The sequence below is a fragment of the Trematomus bernacchii genome, unplaced genomic scaffold (assembly GCF_902827165.1).
Source record: "Trematomus bernacchii unplaced genomic scaffold, fTreBer1.1, whole genome shotgun sequence".
Taxonomy (NCBI): domain Eukaryota; kingdom Metazoa; phylum Chordata; class Actinopteri; order Perciformes; family Nototheniidae; genus Trematomus; species Trematomus bernacchii.
The window spans coordinates 15,596,904-15,621,393 of NW_022987973.1; the positions used below are offsets into that span (position 1 = coordinate 15,596,904).

General features: G+C 39.6%; 2 protein-coding genes across 2 annotated transcripts; one reads left to right on the forward strand and one right to left on the reverse strand.

Annotated features, from left to right (window-relative positions):
- The first annotated feature begins 54 nt into the window (after nucleotides 1-54).
- LOC117471730 (monoacylglycerol lipase ABHD2) lies at nucleotides 55-16,313 on the forward strand. Its single transcript, XM_034116930.1, has 12 exons — nucleotides 55-249; nucleotides 1,559-1,642; nucleotides 2,124-2,159; nucleotides 2,464-2,679; nucleotides 5,395-5,570; nucleotides 6,659-6,826; nucleotides 7,332-7,515; nucleotides 8,597-8,689; nucleotides 9,938-10,039; nucleotides 10,180-10,249; nucleotides 10,353-10,437; nucleotides 12,591-16,313. The coding sequence occupies exons 4-12, from the start codon at nucleotides 2,471-2,473 to the stop codon at nucleotides 12,797-12,799; spliced, it is 1,296 nt and encodes a 431-aa protein (XP_033972821.1). The 5' UTR covers nucleotides 55-249; nucleotides 1,559-1,642; nucleotides 2,124-2,159; nucleotides 2,464-2,470; the 3' UTR covers nucleotides 12,800-16,313.
- A 1,085-nt stretch (nucleotides 16,314-17,398) lies between these two features.
- rlbp1a (retinaldehyde binding protein 1a) lies at nucleotides 17,399-22,179 on the reverse strand. Its single transcript, XM_034116931.1, has 8 exons — nucleotides 22,155-22,179; nucleotides 21,128-21,167; nucleotides 20,457-20,585; nucleotides 20,130-20,334; nucleotides 18,843-19,021; nucleotides 18,434-18,592; nucleotides 18,234-18,344; nucleotides 17,399-18,131 (listed from the first exon to the last, which is right to left on the reverse strand). The coding sequence occupies exons 2-8, from the start codon at nucleotides 21,134-21,136 to the stop codon at nucleotides 17,985-17,987; spliced, it is 939 nt and encodes a 312-aa protein (XP_033972822.1). The 5' UTR covers nucleotides 21,137-21,167; nucleotides 22,155-22,179; the 3' UTR covers nucleotides 17,399-17,984.
- Between the last annotated feature and the right edge of the window lie 2,311 nt (nucleotides 22,180-24,490).

The following is a 24,490-nucleotide window of genomic DNA, read 5'->3' on the forward strand; positions in this document are numbered from 1 at the left end:
CAGATGCCGCGTCATCCTCCCTTTTGACCAATGAGATAGCAGGTATGTCAGAGCTGCTGTTGGTTCCTCGGCTAGTGTGGCTAGCTTCAGCTCTGTGAATTAGAGACTAGAGTGCGTACTACTCATCCGTCAGCTATGGTTTAACGTTAGAGCCTCAGAAACCAATACAAACAAACAAAATGCAACGAATATAAAATAGGACTGTCGCGTTCGAGCAGCAAGGAGCTGATTCCTTTCTTCTAAGCCGAGGTAAGTGAGCTAAAGATGCTGCTGTGTTTCTGGTTGATACAGCAGAGATGCTACCTCATCAACGGCAGACACATGACCATTAAGACTGTCCGTTACTCTAGATGGGCTCAACAACACCAATACTTAGAAGAAAAACAGGCCACTTGTGCTGCTTTTTATTAGTATATTACCGATATTTGACCTTACTTACTAAATATTCACGGTGTACAGTTAACTCGTCAAAAAGATAACATGGTTTTCATTATCTGCACCAGCAGGGTGACCGTAGATGCAGCGGGGCTTATTGGCCTGCTCCCGGATAAACATAACACAGATGCGCAGGTCCTTTATTTGCGTCCAGAAATGTACCTATTTATAACAATTTTCTCGCTATGTAAGCTAACTAACCTCGGTATGTGTGCCCTTGTGTCTGCTAACTCCTCTCTGGTTTGTTGTGAGCCGTGACAAAAAAGGAAGATCAAATGTTAGCAGCTGCTCTGATGCCAAAGTGGATAGTTTATAAGGTGACACAGCGTTGCTTATAATACACACACTTTAGCAAGAACAACTGCCATATTTACCTACTCACTGGATCTGTTGACAGTGGGTGACAGGGGTGTTAGCTCTGTGGAGGTGGGGAGAGGTTACTTAATAAAGAAAATATAATGTAGCTGGGGATATATCTGGCACCATGTTTGTTTGTATCCGAGCTATGTTTACAGGTGGTGTGTGTAACATCTACAATAGTTGGGCTAAAGCTATTTTGTAGATAATAATCTTAAATTATTATTTTTTTTTTAATATAGAAGTGCTGGTAACCTCCTTTTCTGTGGCAAAACACTCATTTTAAATGGAAAGAGCAGGATATATATTACTTTTAAATGGATATACTTTATAGTAAGAAGATCATGTGGGAAGATTAATATACCTTCCCCTGATCTCCCTTGAGGTGGTTTGAGGACAGATACACTGTTACAAACATGGTAATACATTCAGATGAACTTAGTGTTTTAGGGTTTAAACAATTTTATCCTAATTATTCAAAGGAGAATAACAGTAGTGGAGAAAAGCAAGTAACTAAATATAGCTTTTGTATAGTGAACAATTAATACAATATCAATATTCATAAGTTTAACAATAATTTGAGCCCTACATTACTGTGATGACATCATGCTTTGCAGTGAAACATATCCAGAGACCGGTTTTTGGCAAGACAGTGGACTATTGTAGTATCAAGCGACTTATATGAGACCTTCAACATAATTAAGTACACATTGAAAATAATACCGTTTATTATTAAGCCTAATCCATTTTATGTGTTTGTCTCTAGGTTTGACCACATCACTGTGACTTCGCCTTCTTCAGATATTCAGACTTTTAGAGCTGTCATTGGAGGCAGACTTGAACATAAAATGTGAGTAAAGAGCACTTTTATCCTGGCAATTTATATGCTTGTAATGTATCTTTATCAGAATAAAAGTAGCAAAATGCAGTCTTTTTATGGGCATTTTCCTTAACAATGGAAACACTGTCATCTAATTTTTTTAATCCAGTTCCATTACTTCCCCTTTTTTTTGGAGACATGAGATACTGCAATCTCTCTGTGATCTTGACCGTTCCTGTTTTTGCCTTGTGGTCTCACAGCTCAGCTGACTTTGTTTAAAGTGTTAAACAACACATGTAGCTTTTTTAAGTAAATATGTTAAGGCATATCTCTGTTGGACATCACATTAGAAGTGATGTGTGCAGTGTGTTTGATTTATTTAAAGTAATGTCCCCCTCTCTATCTTCTATGTAACGCAACTTTATATTGGCACCTCGTCGGCTGTAAAGTAATTAAGTGTATTAAATAAGTGCTTTATCTGACTAAATTGCTCCCGCCTATATTCCCACAGATCTGTCACTGCAGCACTTTGAGCGTGAATATTCAGGTCAGTCTGACAACATCAGATTTGTCTCCTTTCTATGTCTGTGCTTCATTCCATCTATGACTTACACAGTTTACCCCAAATTCAAGGAAATAAGTTAAACGTTATGTACAAAAATGGGTGCTTATCATGATTAGATTTTTTATAATAAAAAAAGGAGTATGTTTGATTTTAAAAGAAGCTCTTCATTCATTGGCTTTGCATTTGCAAATAGACTATTATTAGTTATTTTATTTTAAGTATATTGTATATTCTAAATAGGCAAGAGAAAGCACTGAAACAATGGGCCACTGTTTTTGTTTTTCAGAATAATCATGAACACCCAGAATACAGACGTGCACACCATCTCTCCGGAGCTGCCAGCCATGTTCGACGGCATGAAGCTGGCGGCGGTTGCTACGGTGCTCTACATCCTCGTTCGCTGCCTAAACCTTAAGAGCCCCACTGCACCCCCGGACCTCACCTACCAGGACACACCCCTCAACCGCTTTCTTCTCAAGTCCTGTCCTCAGCTGACCAAAGAGTGAGTAACTCAGTCTGTAACTCAGGGTGTTCCCATGAATATGGCACTGCTCGTCAGCCATCTGGGGCTGAGTGAAGGTAGCAGTTTGCCTGGCAGTGGTCCCATCTGTCATCAGTGTTCCTGAGAGTCTGTACCAGAGATATCTGGCTGTGCCCTAAGCTCTGGCATGAATTAAACACCAGGCTGTTGTTTGGGTTTATCCCAAAGGTAGACTGTTTGTTTCACTTGCATTACAAATATAGACTTGTTCTCCACCGGGCAAACATATTTACATTTATGACGCTACATGTCTCCCCTTCAGGGCAATTCCGATATCTTCTTATATTTGAATCTTCCATCTGGGTTTATAATGACTGATGCAAACCAGTGGTTGTTGCAGAGCTAAACCAGGTTAGCCGCTTTGCTCTAACAATGTGCTGTAGGTTCTGGGAAACCCTTTACCTGTCCTTAAAGTTCACTTTATAGTTTTTCCTGAATGAGCATCACTGTCTATGTCTTGTGGTATGCTGGTGTTGTGATACTTTCAGCTCTGTAGGGTGGATCTCATCATGAGTGACTGCTTATATAACCGATTGTTACTGAGCCCTTTGCCTTTCAGCTGCAGTGACAGTGGATCATAAGGCCACACTGATGTTTCCAGTTGTGCCTTGCTTGTTATCATTCCCTCCTGAACTGCCATATTTTGCTCAGAGGAATATTTGCCTCCCTGTGTGCTTGAACCGAGATAATTAAAGTTCTTTAACCTGTCTGCATTGTTCATATTGGCGTGTGCATCATCCGTGTTGTGTCTCTGTGTTGTTTAGATGTCACGTTTGTAACCCTGCAGTGTTGTGTAACCAAGATCAATTACTCAGTGGAAAGCAAAGGAGGGGTTCTGTGAAGTTAACAGAGTCAACATCATTTGGTTTGGCAACATGCACACTTGGCTGTTGGCTAACAGAGAGGACAAGTGATATTAAGTGAGCTAATGTGATATTAAAAGTGCATGTGTCAAGCCAGCAGGAGATTGTAGACAGACCAATAACAGACATAACATGGAAAGAACAGTTAAATAGAGTCTCACAATGAAAAGAGACAACATGACATTTGTCAAATTGTCAGGACAAGCCGTTTGGTATTTTTTTAAATATTAACAAATTGTTTTTGGTATTTCCCCACCCTGCAACGATCAAAGGCCTGTGATTCTATGTCTGTACTAAAGCTCTTTGCTTGATCAAACCACATTGACACATCTGTTTCCTTTTCCCCCTTACCTAATAGCTATGAGGAACAACAACACACTGCTGTGTTTATCATGCTAAATAAAACAAACTCTGAGATTTAAACAAACGATACAGTAGTAAAGAGTACATTTTAATAATTTCAATTATAGTTATACGTTGAAGAACACAAATGTCTATCTTTCTCAAGAGGTTAAACTCCTTTGTGTACTGCACTGTAATTTTAATTGGCAAAAGGGTATTTATTGGGGCTAGTGATCGAGATTTTTCAGATTGGGATGGAATGGTAAAAATACAAATATAGAAAAAAAGTATTTTTTTGTTTTAAGTTGTCTGTTTCCTCCGGATGAATTCAACTAACCTGCCAACTATCTTATCCACATTACACTTATGAGTCTATTCTCTTCCTGCAGTCATGCAGATTAAGCCTGCCATTTACCTTCTAGAAACCTGTGGTTAAGCTTCAACCTTCAGTGAATGCTGGAAGTGATTACATTATCACCAGATGCTTTGTGATTGACAGCGCTCTTATGTAAGAGTGTATTTTCTAGGTGCAGTTACTGTTGGGTGTCACAGGAAGAGATGAGCAAACACAAGGTTAAAGGGCTTGTGTAACTATTGATGTAGCTGATTCCTTTGCTCTCTGCTTCTACTACTGTCTCTGTGTTCTGGTCTGTGTACTGTATACACAAAAGTAGTGTCCATGTTGCGTTCTTGCCTTCGCTTACAGTTATGCTGATCTGATTTATCTGGAATTGGTCACTTCTAAGATGGCCAACTCTTAACCCGGATTTTAAAAAAGTTGTTATGTAGTTGAAAGTGTGAAGAGGTAAACCTTTACTAACATGTCATAAACAAGCAAAGTGCATTTGCAAACTGGATTTGAACTGTTAAAGGCTTGGTTTGTCTCCCCCTAACCTGTGAACTATGCTGTTTCTTAATAACCCCTTTAATAGCTTCTCTCTATACTGAATGACATTCATTAATCATCTAATTTATGCCTGCATTATTACATGAGAACATATCTCATTTTATCAACCATGTCTACTACTAAAGCACTGACTAATCTTTCCTTCATATGATAGGATAGGCAGCTGAAAAAAACAGCACCTAAAATGGTTTTAAGGTCAACTTGTTCAAATTATTTTGGGATCAGTCTGGAAATAAGATGGTGATTCTTAATATTGCCCAACATAAGGCTCAATATTTCAAAGAAATATGACTTAAGACTTGACTCCTACAGCTCACTCCTGCAGAGGTGTAGCTCGTATTCAAGTTCACACGCTCCAGCATAACTTATGAAAACACAGCTACAGACTGACATCAATAATTATGTAAATGTCTGCATCATAAACCACCAATGCAAATGTATCTGCTCAGGATAAAATGGTGTAAATGTTAATTCTGGGCACTATCTTGTGTTTTTATTGAGTGCATCAGTGAAATTAGCTCATGATTCTAGGTACATTTAATGGTTTATTTTTGTGTTTTCTAGGTACATTCCTCCATTACTCTGGGGTAAAAGTGGTCATCTCCAGACGGCGCTGTATGGTAAACTTGGTCGGGTGAGCTCTCCTCACCCCAGTGGAGTCAGAAAGTACTTACCCATGCAGGACGGGGCCACTGCGACCTTTGACCTCTTTGAGCCAGTGGGTGACCATCGAACAGGAGGTAATGCATTTGATCAACAACACTTCTTCTTTAACAATCATTTGTTTTCATTGGTTGATTGACCATACCTGAATAGTTGATGGTTGATTGGCTCTTAATACCAAACATAAAAAAAAACATTTACAATTGTTTTCTGAATAATCTTTCCCCTCGTCAGAGATTTGAACTAGTTCAGAAAATAATAAATCAACAGTCTTCATATTAAGACGAAACAAGCAGGAAATATAACTGTTTGTCCTTAACTTATGGTTGTCTGCCAGAGGGACGATATCTGATCTGATATGCTGGACTTCCAGGTGTGCCTGGACAATAAACTATTTTATAAACTGGCAATAGAAAGAGACAGAGCTGCCTCTATGTGAGAGAGATAACAGCAACTTCCCAAGGCTACATGCCTGAGCCATGAGAAACAAGAAACAGAGAGTAAAGAATGATGATCTAGTTCAAAGACTTACACCTAAGCAAAAATATTCCTCAGCAGTTTGTAGTTTTTGTTGTATATTACACATCAACGTGTTTTTATTGTAATTCTACTACTGCTCCTTTGGCTAAGACAATTCATGCAACCTTTTCAAATGTTTCTCCTACTGGGAGAGTTGTTCCTTATTTAAAGTGAGGGTCAGGGAAAGAGGCTGTTAAGCTAAATAAATATAGGTGATTTAAGATGTATCGAAAACAGACTTATAAAGTAAATTCACTACTGACATTATCGCCATCTTTTAATATTTAAGTATTCCAATTCAGCTTATGGTAAAAAAAATGGACTCACTTATAAGGGGCTGATTCTTTTTAATGAGGGATAGCACATTTCTAATGAACCTGGTCCAACCACCTCAACTTTGAACTATCTCAGAAAACGTAAGACTTAAAAGACATTTAATTTAATTTAAAAAAAAGTAACCTTCCTATTTCCATTCTGTTTTGCTAAATGATAAACAGAAAACCCAATCTTTTATTTTAGATTTGCTGCAGTGCTTTGCCTTGCTTCCTTTTAATCCATTAATTTGCTGTTTAGGAGAGTGACATACTGTGCTTTCATATTTCTCACCGGCTAATAAACATTTGATTCCATCTGCCTGTTTCACCAGATGACATCACCATGGTGATATGCCCTGGTATTGGTAACCATAGCGAGAAGCATTACATTCGAACCTTTGTGGATTACGCCCAGAAGGACGGTTACCGCTGCGCTGTGCTGAACCACCTTGGAGCTCTTCCCAACATCGAGCTCACCTCTCCGCGCATGTTTACCTATGGTGAGCCAAAGAGCTGCTTTCAAATGTTCTCTCCTGCCACCTCAGAAACACCTTTTCACATCAGAATTACCTAGGGAGTGACAACCTAATTTATAAATTAAAAAAAGGCTTTGATTTGATAAAATAATCGGTAATACTGTATCATCATTTTTGGATCAGCTGCTACTTTCATCAAATTGTCTGGTTGAGGCGTGTTATATCCTTTGGTGGCACACTCATTTCAATTTGATGTTTTGTAAAAGGTGTTTTGATATCACAGTTCATTAGGACAAATCAACATAATTTATAGGTCAAAGCTAAAAGGCTTTATGAGCTGGAGTGTGAACATAGGGCTCCCAGAATTATAGATAATAAGGGATTTCAGTCCGTGGATCCTTTTAAAGGTCTAAAGAGACACAAATGTAATGCCCTGAGCTAAAGGCACCTTCAGCTGAAACTGCTGAGCAGACAGAAACAGTCCATCCAGGAGGTGTTATTACATATTGATTTTTAACTTGCCTTACAGGGTGCACATGGGAGTTTGCGGCCATGGTGGGCTACATTAAGCGGACGTATCCTCAGACGCAGCTGATGGTGGTGGGCTTCAGTCTTGGTGGAAACATCGTCTGTAAGTTCCTGGGCGAGAACAGGATCAACCAGGAGCGAGTGCTGTGTTGCGTCAGCGTCTGTCAGGGGTACAGCGCGCTCAGGTGGGTTGTTGTCCTCTCATCTCTTAATTAAAATGCATCCTATCATCAAAGCCACCACTAGCACTTGATGTGCGCACATTTCTAAATATAAATGAAGCTCAGCACAATGCCACGAAATGAGTAGTGCTCGCTTTATGTAATCACATGTTTTGTCACATGTTTTGTCACAAAGTCTCTCTTTTAGTCATGCAGCTATTTTGTTTGCTATTTTAATCTTAGTTAATAGACAGCTCTCTTTTGCAACATTTTAAAAATGACTTCTGATCAGCCGCAGGATATTTGTTAGTGCTCTGCGACGATTCATCCAGTTTTAGTTATTTTACAGTTTGCCTTTACTTGTCTCTTTGTCTTCAGGCTGTGTCTTTTTTACTATGCATATTTGTACAATCTATTTCAGTTGATCAGATGTGCATAAAGAGCAGAAGGGTTTATTTCTACAATGAAACAAACTGAACTATCTGTCTGACAGCATGGGTAGAAAAAGCATTCTGTGTACATAGCATCCTATTTAGAAATCATGCAGGGCAAACAAATGTTGTACAATGGTGATTTAAAACCACTCTTACATGTGGGTGTTAGAGCAGACTCTGTGGTCTGTGCTCATGTTGGACAGATCCACACCTTCTGTGCTTTAAATGCAGCTAGCGTATCGTGGCAGACATGAGAGGCTGCGTCTTTTAACATTTGGATGAAAGCAGTAAAGAATGATGGGTCTTTAGAGCATGGCCTTTTGAGAAATAGGCTTTTCAAATGTTCGTGCATTCTGCGTCAGCTGTGCCTACCCTCTTTTCCACTAATAATGAGTATTGATTGATTATTTTTATAGATGTATTTGACCTTTCATGTTGTTGAAATGCCAAAAGGAAAAACATTGTGTCAGTTATTTTCAAAATAATCTTAGTCCTTGTGTTGGTTCGGCCTGTCCCCGTCAGTGAGCTGCATGTTAAAGCCTGACACCATTGCTGCTCTCTGCCAGCAGGACTCTTTGTCCAGTGGATTACACAGGACATTTAGTGTGTTGTTTGGAATGCAGACAGGCTGCACAAAGCTCACTTCCTGTGTGTTTGTCTTTATCTCTCAGGGCACAGGAAACATTCCTGCAGTGGGACCAATTCAGACGCGTCTACAATTTTCTCATGGCTGACAACATGAAGAAAATCATACTCTCACACAGGTATCATTGATGTGCCCAAAGAACCGTAGTCCAACTTCGAACAGAGAACATTTTGTGTTTCTTAATTGTATTTGCCCACACAATAGACTGCATACAATTATACCAAGGATTCCCTAATCATTTTCATCCAACCCTTACTTCATTACACTAGAGTTTGCTTAATTTACTGCACACACACCAGTCCTTAATTTAAAACGTTTTATGAACCATTTTTGAGTGTATTATGTACCAATGCAGGGCTCAACATTATAAATGGCCCGCTGGCCCGGAAACACTATTTAGACACCCCGGGCCAGCATAACGTACTTCCACTTGCCCGCTCGGGCCACTAAAACTATTGCTTTCAAAAAGAAAATTGTCCTGTGGTATTGGTATTTTGACAAACAATTTTGTTAAATTGTTTCGTTTATTAACGCTATAACATAACGTTTCGTGAGGCGGTTGTCGTTGTTGGGTGAAAAGCAAACAGCTGTTTGCTGCGGAGCGCAGCGCGAACAGGCTCCCGTGTGGGAGTGCGCTCCTTCACTACAGACTTTCTCGCCACCTAACCATTCGCCAAAATGTTTTTAATACCAGCGGTAACCGGCCAAGCGCCGGGCAAAAAACAATCTTCAAATAAAAGAAAGTCACCGGAGGAGTTAAAGGAGAGTGACTGGGAGTATGAGAAGAAGAGGGAGAGAAAGTTTCAGCCACACTGGCTTGATCGATGGAGTTGGCTTCAATATGATGCCAATATAAACAAGGTCTTTTGTCGGCTCTGTACATCAATGCCGACCTATGCTGACAAGTAAGTGAAGGGTAGAAAATATAAAGGTATTCGCTATAGGGAAATGTCCCAGCAGTTTAGGATAATGAAGGTTCTAATCTAATCTATTACATAGCCATTACATGTCTAACTCCGAATGACAGGAAGGCAGAAAGCGCATTATACAAATAATAATACTCATAATAAAGATAATAGCAGACATGTTTTAACAATGACCACAATATAATTATTTTAATAAACCAAATATGAACAATTGAGGAAAATGAGGAAGAACTGATGATTCAAATGTTGTAGTACAAGTAGTAATGTAGTTTGTGCATAAATTACTATTGCAACAAATGTGTTCATTTTCTTCATTATTAGTCGATTATTTTGGACGAATGCTCTTGGGCCATTGGTTACAATGGTGAGGCCAGTGATCCGGGCCAGTGGAATTTTACCCTTAATGTCTACCCCTGCAATGTATATTTTGCATGTTACAGGCACAGTCTGTTTGGGGGAAGCCCAGTAAAAAGGATAGATCTTGATATCAGTCGACTGTACACAGCGACGTCTCTCATGCAGATCGACGACAGCATCATGAGGTATGTTAAGAAATACATTATTTTCAATAAAAGTTTCAGCTTTGGTGTTGTAAATCATATCGTTTTACCTGGCATTGTTTATATTTATGTTATTTGTTGTTGATTAGGGAATGGCATCGCTTATAATTTTGTTTCAACAGAAAATTCCACGGCCACAGCTCTCTCAAAGAGTACTATGAGAAGGAAAGCTGTGTTCATTATATCCACAATGTAAGGACTGCCTTTGTGACACCTCATCATCTCATATTAAGGTTCTCTTTTTGGTGTGTTTGTGCATTTGTTTGATGTATGGAATTGTATTGGTTTGTTTCAGGTAAACGTGCCACTGCTGCTCGTAAACTCTGCAGACGACCCTCTAGTCCATGAGTCACTGCTCACCATCCCTCGCACACTAGCAGGTAACTGACAACATGCACCGTAACAGACACACAGCAGGGTTCAACAATAATGTTAAAAACTCCAAGTTAAACAACAAACCCTATAAGCTATTTTAACCTTGGTTATCCACGCAACTAAAGCATTTTTAAGATTCTTTCTTTGGTTACTTACTTGATAACATTTAGTGAATTTCATGTGATTCAGCTGACATTTCTGATATACAGACATATGTCAAAAAATCTAATATTTAAACTAATGACGTTGAAGTACATACCTAAATATATTTAATATTTAAACATATTTAAATCTGTTCATTTAAAACCAGATTCAATGAACTATACATGAATATATAATAACATTGAAACAAAAGGAAGCTATGTTTCCTGTGGTTTGAAAATTCAATGCAGTTCAATGTAACCTCTGTCCTTTGTAGCTGCAGCAGAACTCAGAATGTACTTTTACTACTAAAATGTGTAGGAAAAAGCGTGTCAGAGTTATGCATCAAATAAAAGTGACATTATTGTACATTTCAAATAGTATTTTTATGATTTGATATTGGAAAACACTCAAAATCTGAACAAATGATGGTATTACATTATAATCGATATGTAATACTGCAGACATATTCACAGATTTCCAAAAAAAGATAAACCAAAAGAAGTATTGATTAATGAATGCACTGTCTATACTTGGCATGATACAGTGCAGTGTTGTACTTGAGTTTGATAAGTAGAAGATGTCCCTGCGGACAGATATGGTACATATTTGCGGGTGATCCTCTACAGAGCAAACAGGATTTTTAAATAAAAGGCTTGTCTGACGATTGATAGCAGTTTACACTCCAGGTTTGGATCTTAGAAAACACGCCTGCTATTCCAAAAAGACCTCTGTTGAGTTTGCCTGAACAGCACAGGGTGTGGCTCACAGGGCAGGTCTATGGGTAATGTTATACAGCAGCTGTAATACTTATTCAAATATAGCCATGTGTGCCTCTGAATATATGTTTAAAACAGGGACTGTGTTTGAACCTCCATTTACAAATAGAAGAAGCAATCTTCTCTTTGGTTCTCCTCAGCCTGTGGGTGTGGGTGTGTGTGTGGGTGTGTGTGTGTGGAGATAAGTCATGACTGGAAGTGCATGTGACTCTAGAGAGCAACACTTACTGAAATGAGGATCAGCTGCCCTTTGCTCTAAACTGTGATACTGTGACTCAGACACAAGGGACTCACCAGATCAACACTGGCTGTGTTGGAGCTGTAATAAAACTAGATTAAATATGATTACTATATAATATAATTACTATTTTGTTTGTTATGTCAATGGGAAAGTGTTATGTTTGCTGTAGAAATGCACCAAAGCATGACCTCTATTTTCTTGTGTTCATAGTTTATTGCTTCTTCATTGCGTTAATGTAGTGAATGTGGCTGCTACAAAGTAAGAACATATTTAACATACATGTTTGAAATGTATTTTCATATAGAGAAACAAAGTAAAAGCTTGACAATAACAATAATTTATCACTGCGACAGCACATATGTTTGTCTTCAAGGCTTAAATGTCTATTTTTAGCACGTTCTCCAGACCCTTCTGTTCCCACCTGTCACTCGGCGCACAGCGAGGCGGAAGCTCTTGGTCTGGACGAGCACTCACTGGTCCTAGCAGCTGTCACCAATAGTGCACGGCAGTAAAAGCCCTGTGGGAATTTGATCACAAGTCAACTGCATCAGGCTACCCCACTAACCCAGATAAGAGCAGGACAATAAGGACTTTCAGGCAGAAACTGTTTTATTCGGCAGCGTGGGGCTGACCTGAGTAAAGTTCGTTTTTTTAACAATTTATCTAAAAGCTGGGGTATTGGCGCAGTTGCATTGGTCAGAAAAACATTTCCTCATTTTGTAACTCAATAGAGACATTTTGTTATTTTCTATTCACCTGAACTTAGCTGTTATTTTACTGGCCACTTATGAATTGGTTTAGACTTTAGGCTGTAGTAGAAGTTGTCACTTAAACATAGCTGCCAGAAGTTGAGTCATGTTTTATCTGTTGAACCATGCAAACACACTCTAACTACGTGTAAGAGTCATAAAAGGATCCCTGGTAAACCCATATTTCCTCATGTGTCCGTGCACTGTGCAGAGACCTAATACCTGTGCGCTTCTGTGTCGTCTTTTAGCAAAGAAGCCCAACGTGATCTTTTCCCTGACGTTACACGGAGGCCACCTGGGCTTCTTCGAGGGCGCGGTGCTCTTCCCCCAGCCGCTCACCTGGATGGACAAAGTGATCGTGGGCTACGCCAACGCCATGTGCCAGTGGGAGAAACAGAAACCACCGTGCCAAAGTGTCCCTCAGAGTGAGAGCTCCTGCGCAGAGGAAAAATCCTAAACTTCTAACCTCTGTATTTCTCTGATTGTCTCTCTGCCCTCTCACCTCTCACCCTCTCCCACTGTTCCAGCACTGAGGAGACACCTGAACTCAACCTTAAACTGCTCTCTCTTGTCTGCCTTCTCTTCTGGTGCTACTCACCGCTCCCGACCCAAACACGTCCCCACGACCTCACTAAAGCCCCCCCTGTGTAATCACTATCTACTCACAGTATGTGAGGGAACAAAGAACTAACTGCCTTTGTTGCTCGTTTCCGTTGGGAAGACTTCGAAATTCAGAGCAGGAACATTTTGTTCTCTTTATCTACACAACAATGACCCTTAGCTATTGGAGGCGCAGACTAAATATGACGAGAGCTGAAGTCATGTTGGCATTAAAACGTGAAGTGAGAGCGCCACTTGAGAGTAGCCCAGTGAAACAACAAGAGCACACAAGAAGCCTCCTTAAGTTTGTAAGGACTGTGCTGCAGTCGGTGCTCATTTACTGCACCTGTAAGAAGCTCACTGCTTATCACCGCCAAGGCCATATAGCCTAGTCTGCTGTCTTAACCAACACAGCGTCTTTTAGTGTGTATGACTGTTTGTATGTAACTCACAGATGTGTGTGTGTATGTGTGTGCGCCCGTGTGACCGAGAGTTAGAGACCCGTGACGGAGCATGTGATCTTTGTGTTTGGTAGGTGTGATCCAAATTCCCAGTTCATGGTCTGATGGCCCTTTATAATATCTGTTCCTTCGGGTGAACCGTTGCTCTGTTGTTTGTAGAAAATGTGCAGTAAAAAGGTAGGAATTATGGTGGAATTTTAAGCTTTATTTCCAGCTCATAACATCATCTTGGCACTTGGCAATGAGTGTTTACTTTGTGCTCACATACATGACCAGGGATCAACCCCAAAAGGGATCCGTGCACATTCCCACGGTCACATTTGATCACTTTGGTTCAGTGCACTTTACACCCTGTTTGACACAATCTTTCCCTCTTTTTTTCTCTAATTAGTCGAAGCGCAGGTATTGGAGATTATTGTCAGTTTAGCTCTTCTTGTGACAGAGAGGAATTACTGGGGGGAGCGAGGATGATAACATAAAGTTAGATGACTCAAATGTTCCCTGTGTTGTTTGTCTTTAAGCCCTCTTACTCTTTCATTTGCCTTTGATCAGCTGCAGGTCCAGCTGAGAGTCTGATATCTTTCTGTTACTGCACAGACACTCGCACTTCACATTTGGTTTAAACATCTCTGTAAACTTTTGCATTTCTAGCAGATGTTGGTTGATATTGAAGATGCAACAGGCGGATTGGCCAATGCCGCCCTGTCAAAGGGAAAGTTCAGCAGGTTTTCTCTTATAATCTGAGCTGTGAGGTGTGATGAGTAGGAGGGCTGAGGATACCGACGCTTAACCAAATGTTTATTTCAGTGGATTGTTTGTACTACTTGTAATTATACTGGTGATTGTTAATTTAGATGGTGGACACTGAACGCAAGACATATGAGCATTTTTTTGATCGCATTGAAAAGCTTCTCTTATTTAAAACTGGGCTGAGCGTTGACGCTCTTGAAATCTATCTGAAACGTGTCTTGAGGAAATCAAACTGCAATAATGGGACCTGTGGACTTTTCAAAACTCGAATTTGATGGAGAACTTGTTGTAAGGGCTTATCAAGGCAAAGTCAAGCCAAGTAATCTGAACACTGTGACGAGACAGGTGGGTGGTGCTTGACAGCAGCCACCTGGTTGTGTCCTAATAGACCTGGGTTCCATGGTATTTGCAAGGAGTAGCTTTTGTTTAAGTTTCAGGAAATGTAGCATGTCGGTACAATTCATATTTCATTTTTACGTCTGATAGCTGCAACATTATGACCACAGAGTAATTATCCTCAGCTCTAGTTCATTGTTGACTACTGAAATATTAGTTTGGTTTATACAGTAATCAACAATCGACCACCAGTAATCAAATAATTTGCCTCAAGTACAATGCTACGAAGATAGTTTATTTTAGATGTAATGGCTTAAATTTAACCTGCTTTGTTGGAGGTTGTTCAGTGCAAATACCATAAAATCCAGGTATTAATCTCACTAATGCTGGCCTGAATAATATCAAAAACAGGGACAAAGGGATTAACCAATCTAGCTTTATCCCTCTCAACTCAGGGTATCTGCCAATACTGAGCATCAATCCAATACCAATGGCCTTCTTTTCCCACTTTTTAAATCTGTATACCTCACTGAGTGTAACTCAATCATTCCTATGTACTGTATGATACGAGGAGACCATGGAAGATAGAAACACTATATGTTATAGAGGCATTGAATGAAACTGTATTTAATGTGGATCAGTGACTTTAAGGCAGATACCCGATTGACTCAAAGGGTATTCATCCCCAACTGTAGATGTGTCTGAGCCGCCCCCTTCCTTCTTTACAATCATCACTGTTCATGGCTGCCATCTGTTGTCAGAGAGATCAAACTACAACTGCTAACATCCCCTCACCCCTCTCGCAGTGACATTATATTCCTGCTTCACTCTGTCCACAGCTCTCATTGCAAAAAGCCAGCTGTAGTTTGGATTTTTTTTTTGTCTCGTTAGAAAAATCAGATGAATATTAATGACACCAGCACAAACCCAATCTCAGCAGTAAGAGCCATTCGTGTTCATTTCAAGAGTTTTGCCTCCCGCCAGCTTTGCACAAAAATGCAGGTTTGGATGTACTTTTTTTTGTTGTGACTTATTTGTATTGTTTTTTTTTTGTATTTTGTATTGTTTTTATGACTTCTTGTGTTATTTACTTGTGTAAATGCGTCAGAGCGTGAGTGATGATGGACAAAAACCAAAGCTTCTTCACTTTAACAATGAAAAGGCTAAAGGAATATATTAACATAGTATATATGTAAGGGAACAGTAATGAAAAATAAGGCAATAAACAACCAGGAGGGATTTATCTATAATAATAAAAGTGAAAGGAAAACGTGTCAAAGTTTGTTAGACCAAAATATGTCATGTACATTTTTCATGTGTAGGTTCTTCTACTGTATCGATATGAAGACGTGCTCCTGTGTATTGACCTAACCCCAAGTCTTCAAGCATCTTGTTTATTTTTTAGATTGTGGGCTCATGTTTAATTGCTTGAAACCGAAGAAATCAAATATCTAAAAATCTTAAATGTGAATGAATCCAACAAATACGTATTGGGATGAACACTGCTCAGTATTTATTATTTGAAATCTTATCAGCCCTGGCAAGTGTACAGTATAGGAGCCCACAGTACGTTAACCTACACTAACCATTTTACAGCTTTAACTTATTATTACAAACATTTTGATGCTTAATAGAAGACGGTGAAGGGATATGGCGACAACTAGAAGTCGGGGAACACATAGTTGAACAACATGATGTACTCTGATATTGAACACTGGGTCTTTTTGTTGAGAAAAAAAAACAGTGGTGTGTGTGTGGTCTACTTATGTGAGGAAATATGGTTAATGTGTTCCAAAATAAATTATTTTCTCAAAAGAACAAAAATGTTTCAGTTCATTTTTACTTGCCAGTTCAATGCTTTCATAAAATCTTAAGCAAAAATGTTGTAGAAGAAGATGTTATCTGGTCAATATTACATTTTGGGATTCAATAATGGGATTGGTAGGATATGGATCTTCGTTTTATGATGCGGTTGAGCCCACTTTTTTGGATGATCATTTACCTGTATAAAATATAAAACTGCAAGTCCTAGATTCAAATATTTAAAGTAAAAGTTCAGAAGTTTTATCAGCATACTGTACTTCAAATATCAAAATAATAATACCTGTTATATATTATTATGAATTCAGATTTCTAGTAGCATATATTATATACTTAATACTATATGGTTGATTTCCCTCTGAACTGTATTGGAGTGGATTGATGAAGTTGCATATAAATACTCAAGTAAAGTACAAGTATCGCAAAACGTCAGTTCAATTCAAACCTTGTCTTTGATTTAGAACTGACTAAAAATAACCTGATTTTATCGTTTAAGGTTTATATTATTGGTTAAATTGAGTTATGAAACATCCAACATTGTGTGAACTCTTACCTTTCCCGTGTTTCACTCCTATTACTGTTGCTGTAAAATTCCCTTAACAAAGGTTTATTAAATGTGGGGTAGGTAAGTTTGAGAAACCGGCTCGAGATACACTTTTTGTTATATTCCATGGAATGCTCTTAACATCCCGATAGCAATGAATATCTTAAGTGCTTTGACAAAAAATCCATAAAAAAATGTAATCTGTGGAAGCCGTAATACTGTAAAAAGCACGACCAATTATTTTAGCCGGCCCGGCTAAAATAACTGGATGGCCTACCTGCCTGTCAGCCTTCCATCTGTGCACAAACTTATCTCGTGCCCTCATTGGTCATGTGCGCGTTCGTGTGTGTTGGAGGAGGGGCTCTGTAAGGAAGTGGCCGATTTTTTCCGGCTGTGTATTTTCAAATTCTTGCGCACTCGAGCTGGTTTCTCCAAAATTACCTACCCCACCTTTAAGTCTTATCTTATCAAGTCAGGTGAAATTGGAAAAAATATAAATGATAAAAAAAGGACAATTCAACTACAGACACACAAAAAAGCTTTTTATTTGAACATTTCCCAATCCAGTGCAAAATGCAGAATGGATTTCTGTGGTACATCAGGCCTCTGAGAGTCACTACTGAAACAAGGCTGTTTCCAAGGCACTGCATCAGGAGGCTCCTGCTCCTAATACAATAATCAAATGCAGGCAAATACATGATCAGTTTTCCTTCTTCCTATCTTTCTAAACCCCTGAGACTGTGAAACACTTCTGTACTCATTCAGGGTCAGAGGCACGAGGCTGCTCTGTTTGTTGTGACTTTACGTTTTTAAGTTGAGGAACCCCAAACCAAACTAACTCTTATCAACTCATTTTCCCTCTGCTCTTCCACTAACAATGAATGTCAGCGCTCTATAGTTAAACAAATTTACCACCTGTTATTCTCTGAGTAATATCTAAACATCCTTTTTCTTCCCGTTCATCATATATTTATTTGCAAACAATCCCCTTCCCCTAACTCGTATTTTTGCTGCCTGATGAATAATATAAAATGTCAACCTAGCTTCGAAATAGAACTTAGACTGAAAGATCTAAGCATCTAGGGTGGAGGACGCTATAACTCTTGGGTTGGATATGCAGGGCTGTTCTTTCAGAGAGCGGTGTCTTCAGATCCAAACAGCTTGGTGGCGATGGCCTGGCAGTCCGTCACCGAGGCTTTCCCATCAAAATCTGACGGCAGGATGTCAGCGTCAAATTCTTTGAAGAAGTTGTCCAACTCGTCGCCGTGAACAAAGACCTGAGGGAAGTGAGGTAATTATTTAGAGGAAAGCACTGATAGAAAATAGATACATCTTAATGTCTGGTTTAGATTAAAGGGTTAATTATCCTCCACCCTTACCCTCTCCAGCAGCTTGCTCTTCATGAAGGGTTTGACCACGTTGTATGTGGTGGTGAAGTACCAGGGCTGGTGGGTAACGTGCACCGCCTTGAAACGGGCAGGGAAAGAGTCCTGCACAAAAAAACACAGTATATTCAGAAATGAAACAGCTCTGAAGATGCACGTCAAGATCAGCTTTTCCTTTTTGTGTCTGTTCTGACCTGCAGCATGTCCACCATCTTCTTGAGCTCAGCCGGCTTTATTCCCGACGCGTGCTGCATGCTGAAGCCCTTGAAATTCTCAACCAGGACAAAGCCATTGATCTGGGTTTCTTCATTCTCCAGCAACTTCTCCAGGATCACACAGTAAGCTCTTAAGATCTGTAACACAAAGACTTGTTTTTAATTAGTGCAGTGCCTCTCTGGCCAATTGCTCGGCCTCCGGTATTGCTGCCTTCAGCTTTCTGAAAAAGCGCTCATCCAAGCAACGTCCTACTTGACTTTGGAGTCGTTCAAATAAACGGTTTTCAGGAAACTCAAATGACAAACATATCTACAGACAGAAACTACTGCCATTTTAGTTAGACACTGGAGAATACTTTGCTCAGCTGTGCTCTGTGAGGTTCCTCACCTCATCGAATGTGATCTCCTCCAGGTCCCAGTTCTCGATGTTGAAGAGCAGGACCGCTCGGCCATACTTGTCCCTGCTGGGCAGAACCACGGGGTATCCCGCCTCGATGGTGCTGCGGACCGCCTCCGGGGTCAGGTTCTCAAACAGCTCGGGATAGTCCTTCCTGAAGCGCACGTAACCTATAGAGGACCCACAAAACACACACACACACACACAACCAAGTGATCAGCATTATTGAATGTGGCACAGCCCCTTTGTGTACCGTATGAGTGTTCAGTGCAGGTTGTTGATGTGACAAAAACAATGACAGCACTGTGCATCTACAGAGCGTCTCTAAGCCTTTTCATACAGAGGCACCAATTAACTGTGTGTGTGTGTGTGTGTGTGTGTGTGTGTGTGTGTGTGTGTGTGTGTGTGTGTGTGTGTGTGTGTGTGTGTGTGTGTGTGTGTGTGTGTGTGTGTGTGTGTGTGTGTGTGTGTGTGTGTGTGTGTGTGTGTGTGTGTGTGTGTGTGTGTGTGTGTGTGTGTGTGTGTGTGTGTGTGTGTGTGCAATTAACCTTGTTAAACAAGTTCACGGTCCCATCACATCCCCCTCTCTCACTAACAAGTTCTGCTTCTCCACATTCATAAATGTGTTTGACTTTTCTTGTACTTCTGTTTTTTTAGAAGATTCATATTTTCAGAAATAGCACAGAAAATCCTAAATAAAACTGTTTAATGGCCCTGACCAAGGACATTTGGATGGTCCCAGTTATATGTTGAGTGTACATTAGGTATCACAGTTTTGAGTATAATACTTTAGTTAGTTTTCAGATGTTGAGGTGATGGGATCTTTACATGTTTGTGGTTGTACATATTGCTCATGCAATTGGCAGACTCACAAACAATAAGCATGTCATGAATATGCTATCTTCTCAGAGACTGCTCTGCTTTTTAATCTCATCTCCTCTCTCAGACTGACACAATCAGCACATGCGCTGTGAAGTTCCCAGGAGAACACTGCTGGTTCACAAATAAAGTAAACTTGCTGTCCTATTTGGACACAAAGGAGGGCTTTGTCACGGACACTCAGAAGCACCTCAAAGCCCCCAATTAATGAACACATTCCTCTCCGTCTTAGTGGTGGGCAGGATTCATGCTAACCAGGGGCACAAAGGAGGTCTCACCCTCAATTACTGAAGCTATTGTACAATGTCTGCAGAAATGGAAACAAGCGCACGGAGGCCAAGAAAAAACACTTTTGATAGCTCAGTTTGTCTTTCTACAAATGAGATGGTTAATACTAACCCTTCATGAGCTCGTAGGCTCTGGCAACATCAAACTTGCGAGCCCTGAGGAAGCGCAGCAGCAGAGAGTCCGGTTTGTCCCCGAAGCGCTCCAGCACCAGTTTGGCCAGCTCGTCTCCCTCCGCCGCTCTGTCCTTCATCGTGGCCCGAAGGTCCTTCAGCGAGGACGCCCGCCTCTCCTCCGTCTCACCCAGCTCATCCTTCGCCTGGAGGAAGAAGAAAAACAGCCAGACAAGTCAGACACATTTTGGGGCACAAAGTGTTACTACAATGAGGACTGGGCTTTAATATTCAAATTTGAACTCCTACGTATTATTTTTTGTTTTACCTTTTGCACAGTGTGTCCAGGCAGTTTTTGGCATGGCCCAAACACCGGCCCATGATCCTTCACTGTCAAATGCTCCAGCTTAGACCTCATGGCCTGCTCGTCCTCTGACACCATGCGGAAAGATCCAGTCTGCGTAAAAGAAGGAAAGCTTTAAAAAGATCATATCAGTGCATGAAGGTTATTATCAATCATAAGATTGTCATCAACGTTTTCTGGGCATAGCGCCATACAATAACAAACTTCTTTGGTTGAAATCCTCCTTTGTGTGTAATTTTAACATAACAGTTTTTTTTTACACCTGCTTTACTGCCTGAATACTTCAATGGCAGCTCATAACAATGACTTTTAAGTTGTGAACCCACAGTGTCAGCAGCAGCAGACCCCAGGCGATGCACACCACTACGTGAACGGCTGCTTAATCTGCTTCACATGATTACAGAAAGGACTTCTGAAGCCACTTCTTAAAAACAGCTTAAGAGTCCATCCCAGAGCAAGCATCTACTGGCACAATAACAGCATTAAGCAGCATCATGCGCTGACAGTCCAACCTTCAGAAGCTGATGCTTTTAAACCCAGTGAAGTGAGGCCAGACACAGACAAACTGGCTCAAATAGAAACAAAGGCACACTCAAGTACTCGCTCTTGATTTGTTGCAAAGAAGTTAGACTTACAGCAGCCATGGTTGCAGTGTCTCGCAGTGTTTCACTAACACTGTGAAGAAAGAAGAATTGGCACAAACATCAGCATTCATCTTTTCTTTCAGCACTGGCCAGACATTTAGTTCATGTTAAGAGTTTGTTAAGGAGAGGTAATCTGATTAGAAATATATTTATCTGAAAAAGTATTTATCTGATACAATTATCTACATATGTTATACATCAGGTGATGTTATTGGGAAAAAACAAATTTGAAAAACGAAATCAGTGTTTTGCACCTCTACATATTCTGAAGGTATTTTCCTGAAAGACTCGTAAACACCTGGATTTGAATCGGTTTGCAGCATGGTAAGAAAAGGACACATTTTTCAACCCATTTCTTAAGTTGTGACTCTTTGTAAAATAAATGATATTTGCATTACATTTCTTTAATGCAAATATGCAAGAAATCAATATACAACAATATTTTATAAGAAAGATAAAATGTTGGTCCATGTTTTAAGAGGACATATTCAGATTTCAATCTCAGCAGCATTTGTTTTATTGGGAAGACACTAAATTGTTCTAAACTTACATCCAGCTGGTTTAAAAGGTACTTTGAAAAATGTGTTAAAAAATAATAATGATCAAGCAATGTTGTTTAAATGGTATTCCAATCTAACAAACAACTTTAAAAGTAATTAAGTAAGGCTGAAAGCCAAATGTAGTTCCAGCAGCAACAATATTTGAGTGTATTATTTCACCACTAAGGGTGTAAGACTTGAAACACATGAATGTTTGTGGGTGTAAGTCAAATACAGAACATCAAACAAAACAAAAGAGGCAATAATCCTTCATTCATATACTTTACGACACATTCATTATTGTGTAGAATCTGTCATTTTTACCATCAAACAAAAAAAGTATTGTTTTCACGCCAGGTTAACTAACTATTTTTAATGATGACACTAAACTATAGAAATAAAGTACTTGTTAATGGTTATAATTTTTCCTGATTTATAAAAAAAAAGTTGTGTTTTACTAAGATGCAGAGCAGCCTTACCTTTAAGCAGACGGGAGGAGAGGAGTAGACGGAGTGGCAGCGGAGACACCGAGAGGAGAGAGGATCAGGAGGGGAGGAGCCGGGAGAACGTCACTCAAAGCAGGCAGGACTATAATGACACAGTGGATTACAACAAAGGTACTCTAAGTAATGCAAACTGCGAAGTGAAGGGCGAGCTGGATGAAGGAGGAGAGCTGGTCCATCACACATTAAAACAATAGAAAACACAATGACATGTCACTCAATACATTCATTTAGAGCAGTGGTTCTCAACTGGTGGGTCGCGGACCCGTTTCGAGTGGGTCGCGGATGTGTGAGTGAAGAAAAAAAAAGTTGGGAAAAAAAATTAGATTTTTTTTTTTTTTCTTTGGGGGGGGGAAAAGTCAAACTTTTATTTTGAAGGCCCGATTTTCTTCTCAGAGTGTACCAGAATGCGTAGTTTATGTTAGTATTTCTAAAAATCTCCTGGGGGAGAATCCCCCCAGACCCCCCTGCTGGGGTTGGGTTTCAGCATGTGTGCCTTTTTATATAGTTCAGCTTTGATTCCATCATCTCATTAAACCTTTTTTAAAAGCATACTTTAGTTCTGTGAAGGGATATATGCACTGTACTTCACTTTTATTAATATTGTATGCTCAAAAGCGTATATATATATATTACAGCACGATTTTTTGTTGAATAGATTTGAGTGCTTCAAAATGTTGGGTCGCGATGTATTGACCAAGTAAAAAGTGGGTCCCGAGGCCTGACCAGTTGAGAACCACTGATTTAGAGCATTAATTCACTGAAATGATTAACAAAACTGAAAGAGAAAAGAAAAAAGGAAAATTAAATGATAAGAAAACAGGGTGGAAGTAATCTATCTAATAAAAAAAATAAGCAAACACATGGACAATTCATAAAGAAAGCAACACTTGACAAACAAATCAACAAAACTAATGCATGTGTTTTTGTAGTGTTATTGTGTTTTGTGCCTCTGGTCCACAGTCATCTCAATTGATGGACACTTTCATCACACATAATTTAATAATTTTAGAAGAGAATAGAAACTCATACAAACAAACACAAACTCAACTAGAAGTAGATACATCATTACATGTTTTGTATGTGACGCTTGTGTTTTTTTATCTAGCTCCCCACACAGTATGTAAGGCAGCAACCTCTTCAACATCACATCCTATTTACCATTTCACCCAGCACATGAGATGAAAGGTGGGATTGGAGCGTGATTCTCTTGCCTGTAGAAAATGTCACGAGACGACCACCTGTGAACTTTCTGCTTCACATTCCTCTCTGCACATTCTTTGAAATCCTCATCAGAGGGAACCGCTTGTTTTTGGGACCCAGATTATTGATTCCTTATACGTGATTGCACACCATCAGACAACTTGCCTCACTCTCAGTCATGAACGACAGTGATACAGTAATCAACTCGCATTTGTTCATTTTCTTTTTGGAGATTTATAAAAGTTTGTCAGGTATCTATTTTCACCACCGTGGCCTCCATCTTCGTTACTTGCAGCAATTAGTTGGGATGTCATTTTGGCTTCAATTGCAGAAATGTACATGTTTTTTTTGTCCTACATATTTCTACATTTACGGTTTTGCACTGATTTTATTCCTCCACCTTTTTATTCTCTACATCAATCAATCTTGTTTTGTTAATACAATAGTTAATACAACCTTGTTTTTTTGAGAATCCTCTTTTTGCATACTTGTTTTTCCCATATGTGTATAAAGATGTCTATACATTTTATATTATAGACACCTTATCTTAAAGTAGTAGAGTCAAAGGCGGCAATAACATGCTGTTTTATTCTTTGAAATGTTTTCCATGCCCCTGGCAGGTTAGGAAAACATTGTCATTAAAAAGGTTGACACTTTGGGAAAAAGGTGTATCCACTTTCCTCAAAAGAGATTTAAACAACCTCCTCAAAATGGCAAACAATTCATTAAACAAATGTTTAAGAAGAGCAGAAGAGCATTTGAATAACTGTTTATTTAACTGAACTGTTTTAAACTATAATCATGCAGTATTTAGCTTGTGTCCTCTTGACATTCACCTGAATATAAAACATGCCATGAAAAAGCGGTGCTTGTGTAAGTTCAGGCCGTTATCCTCCTGATGTCTGAGGAGCTGATAGAAGAGGTTAATGAGCAGAGGGTCTCTGCTCCCCACACTGAGCCTCTGTGATGCAGAACTGGCAGACCTACTGTACTCCGCGGTTGTTCCTCCAGCAGCACCTCTCATTAGTGGACCCTCATGAATAACCTCCTATTCCCTCGCAAACGCAAACAGGGGTTAACAAAGCCTATCTCATCAGTCGTTGCTATAC

Bases quoted from the DNA above. Each gene is read 5' to 3' on its own strand.
- LOC117471730 (XM_034116930.1), top strand. From the start codon at position 2,471: ATGAACACCCAGAATACAGACGTGCACACCATCTCTCCGGAGCTGCCA. The intron at 8,690-9,937 runs GTATCATTGATG...TGCATGTTACAG, and splicing joins AAAATCATACTCTCACACAG to GCACAGTCTGTTTGGGGGAA. The intron at 10,040-10,179 runs GTATGTTAAGAA...TTGTTTCAACAG, and splicing joins ATCGACGACAGCATCATGAG to AAAATTCCACGGCCACAGCT.
- rlbp1a (XM_034116931.1), bottom strand. The intron at 20,335-20,456 runs GTAAAACAAAAA...TTCTTCCTCCAG, and splicing joins CTGGACACACTGTGCAAAAG to GCGAAGGATGAGCTGGGTGA. The intron at 18,132-18,233 runs GTAAGGGTGGAG...CACTTCCCTCAG, and splicing joins AGAGCAAGCTGCTGGAGAGG to GTCTTTGTTCACGGCGACGA.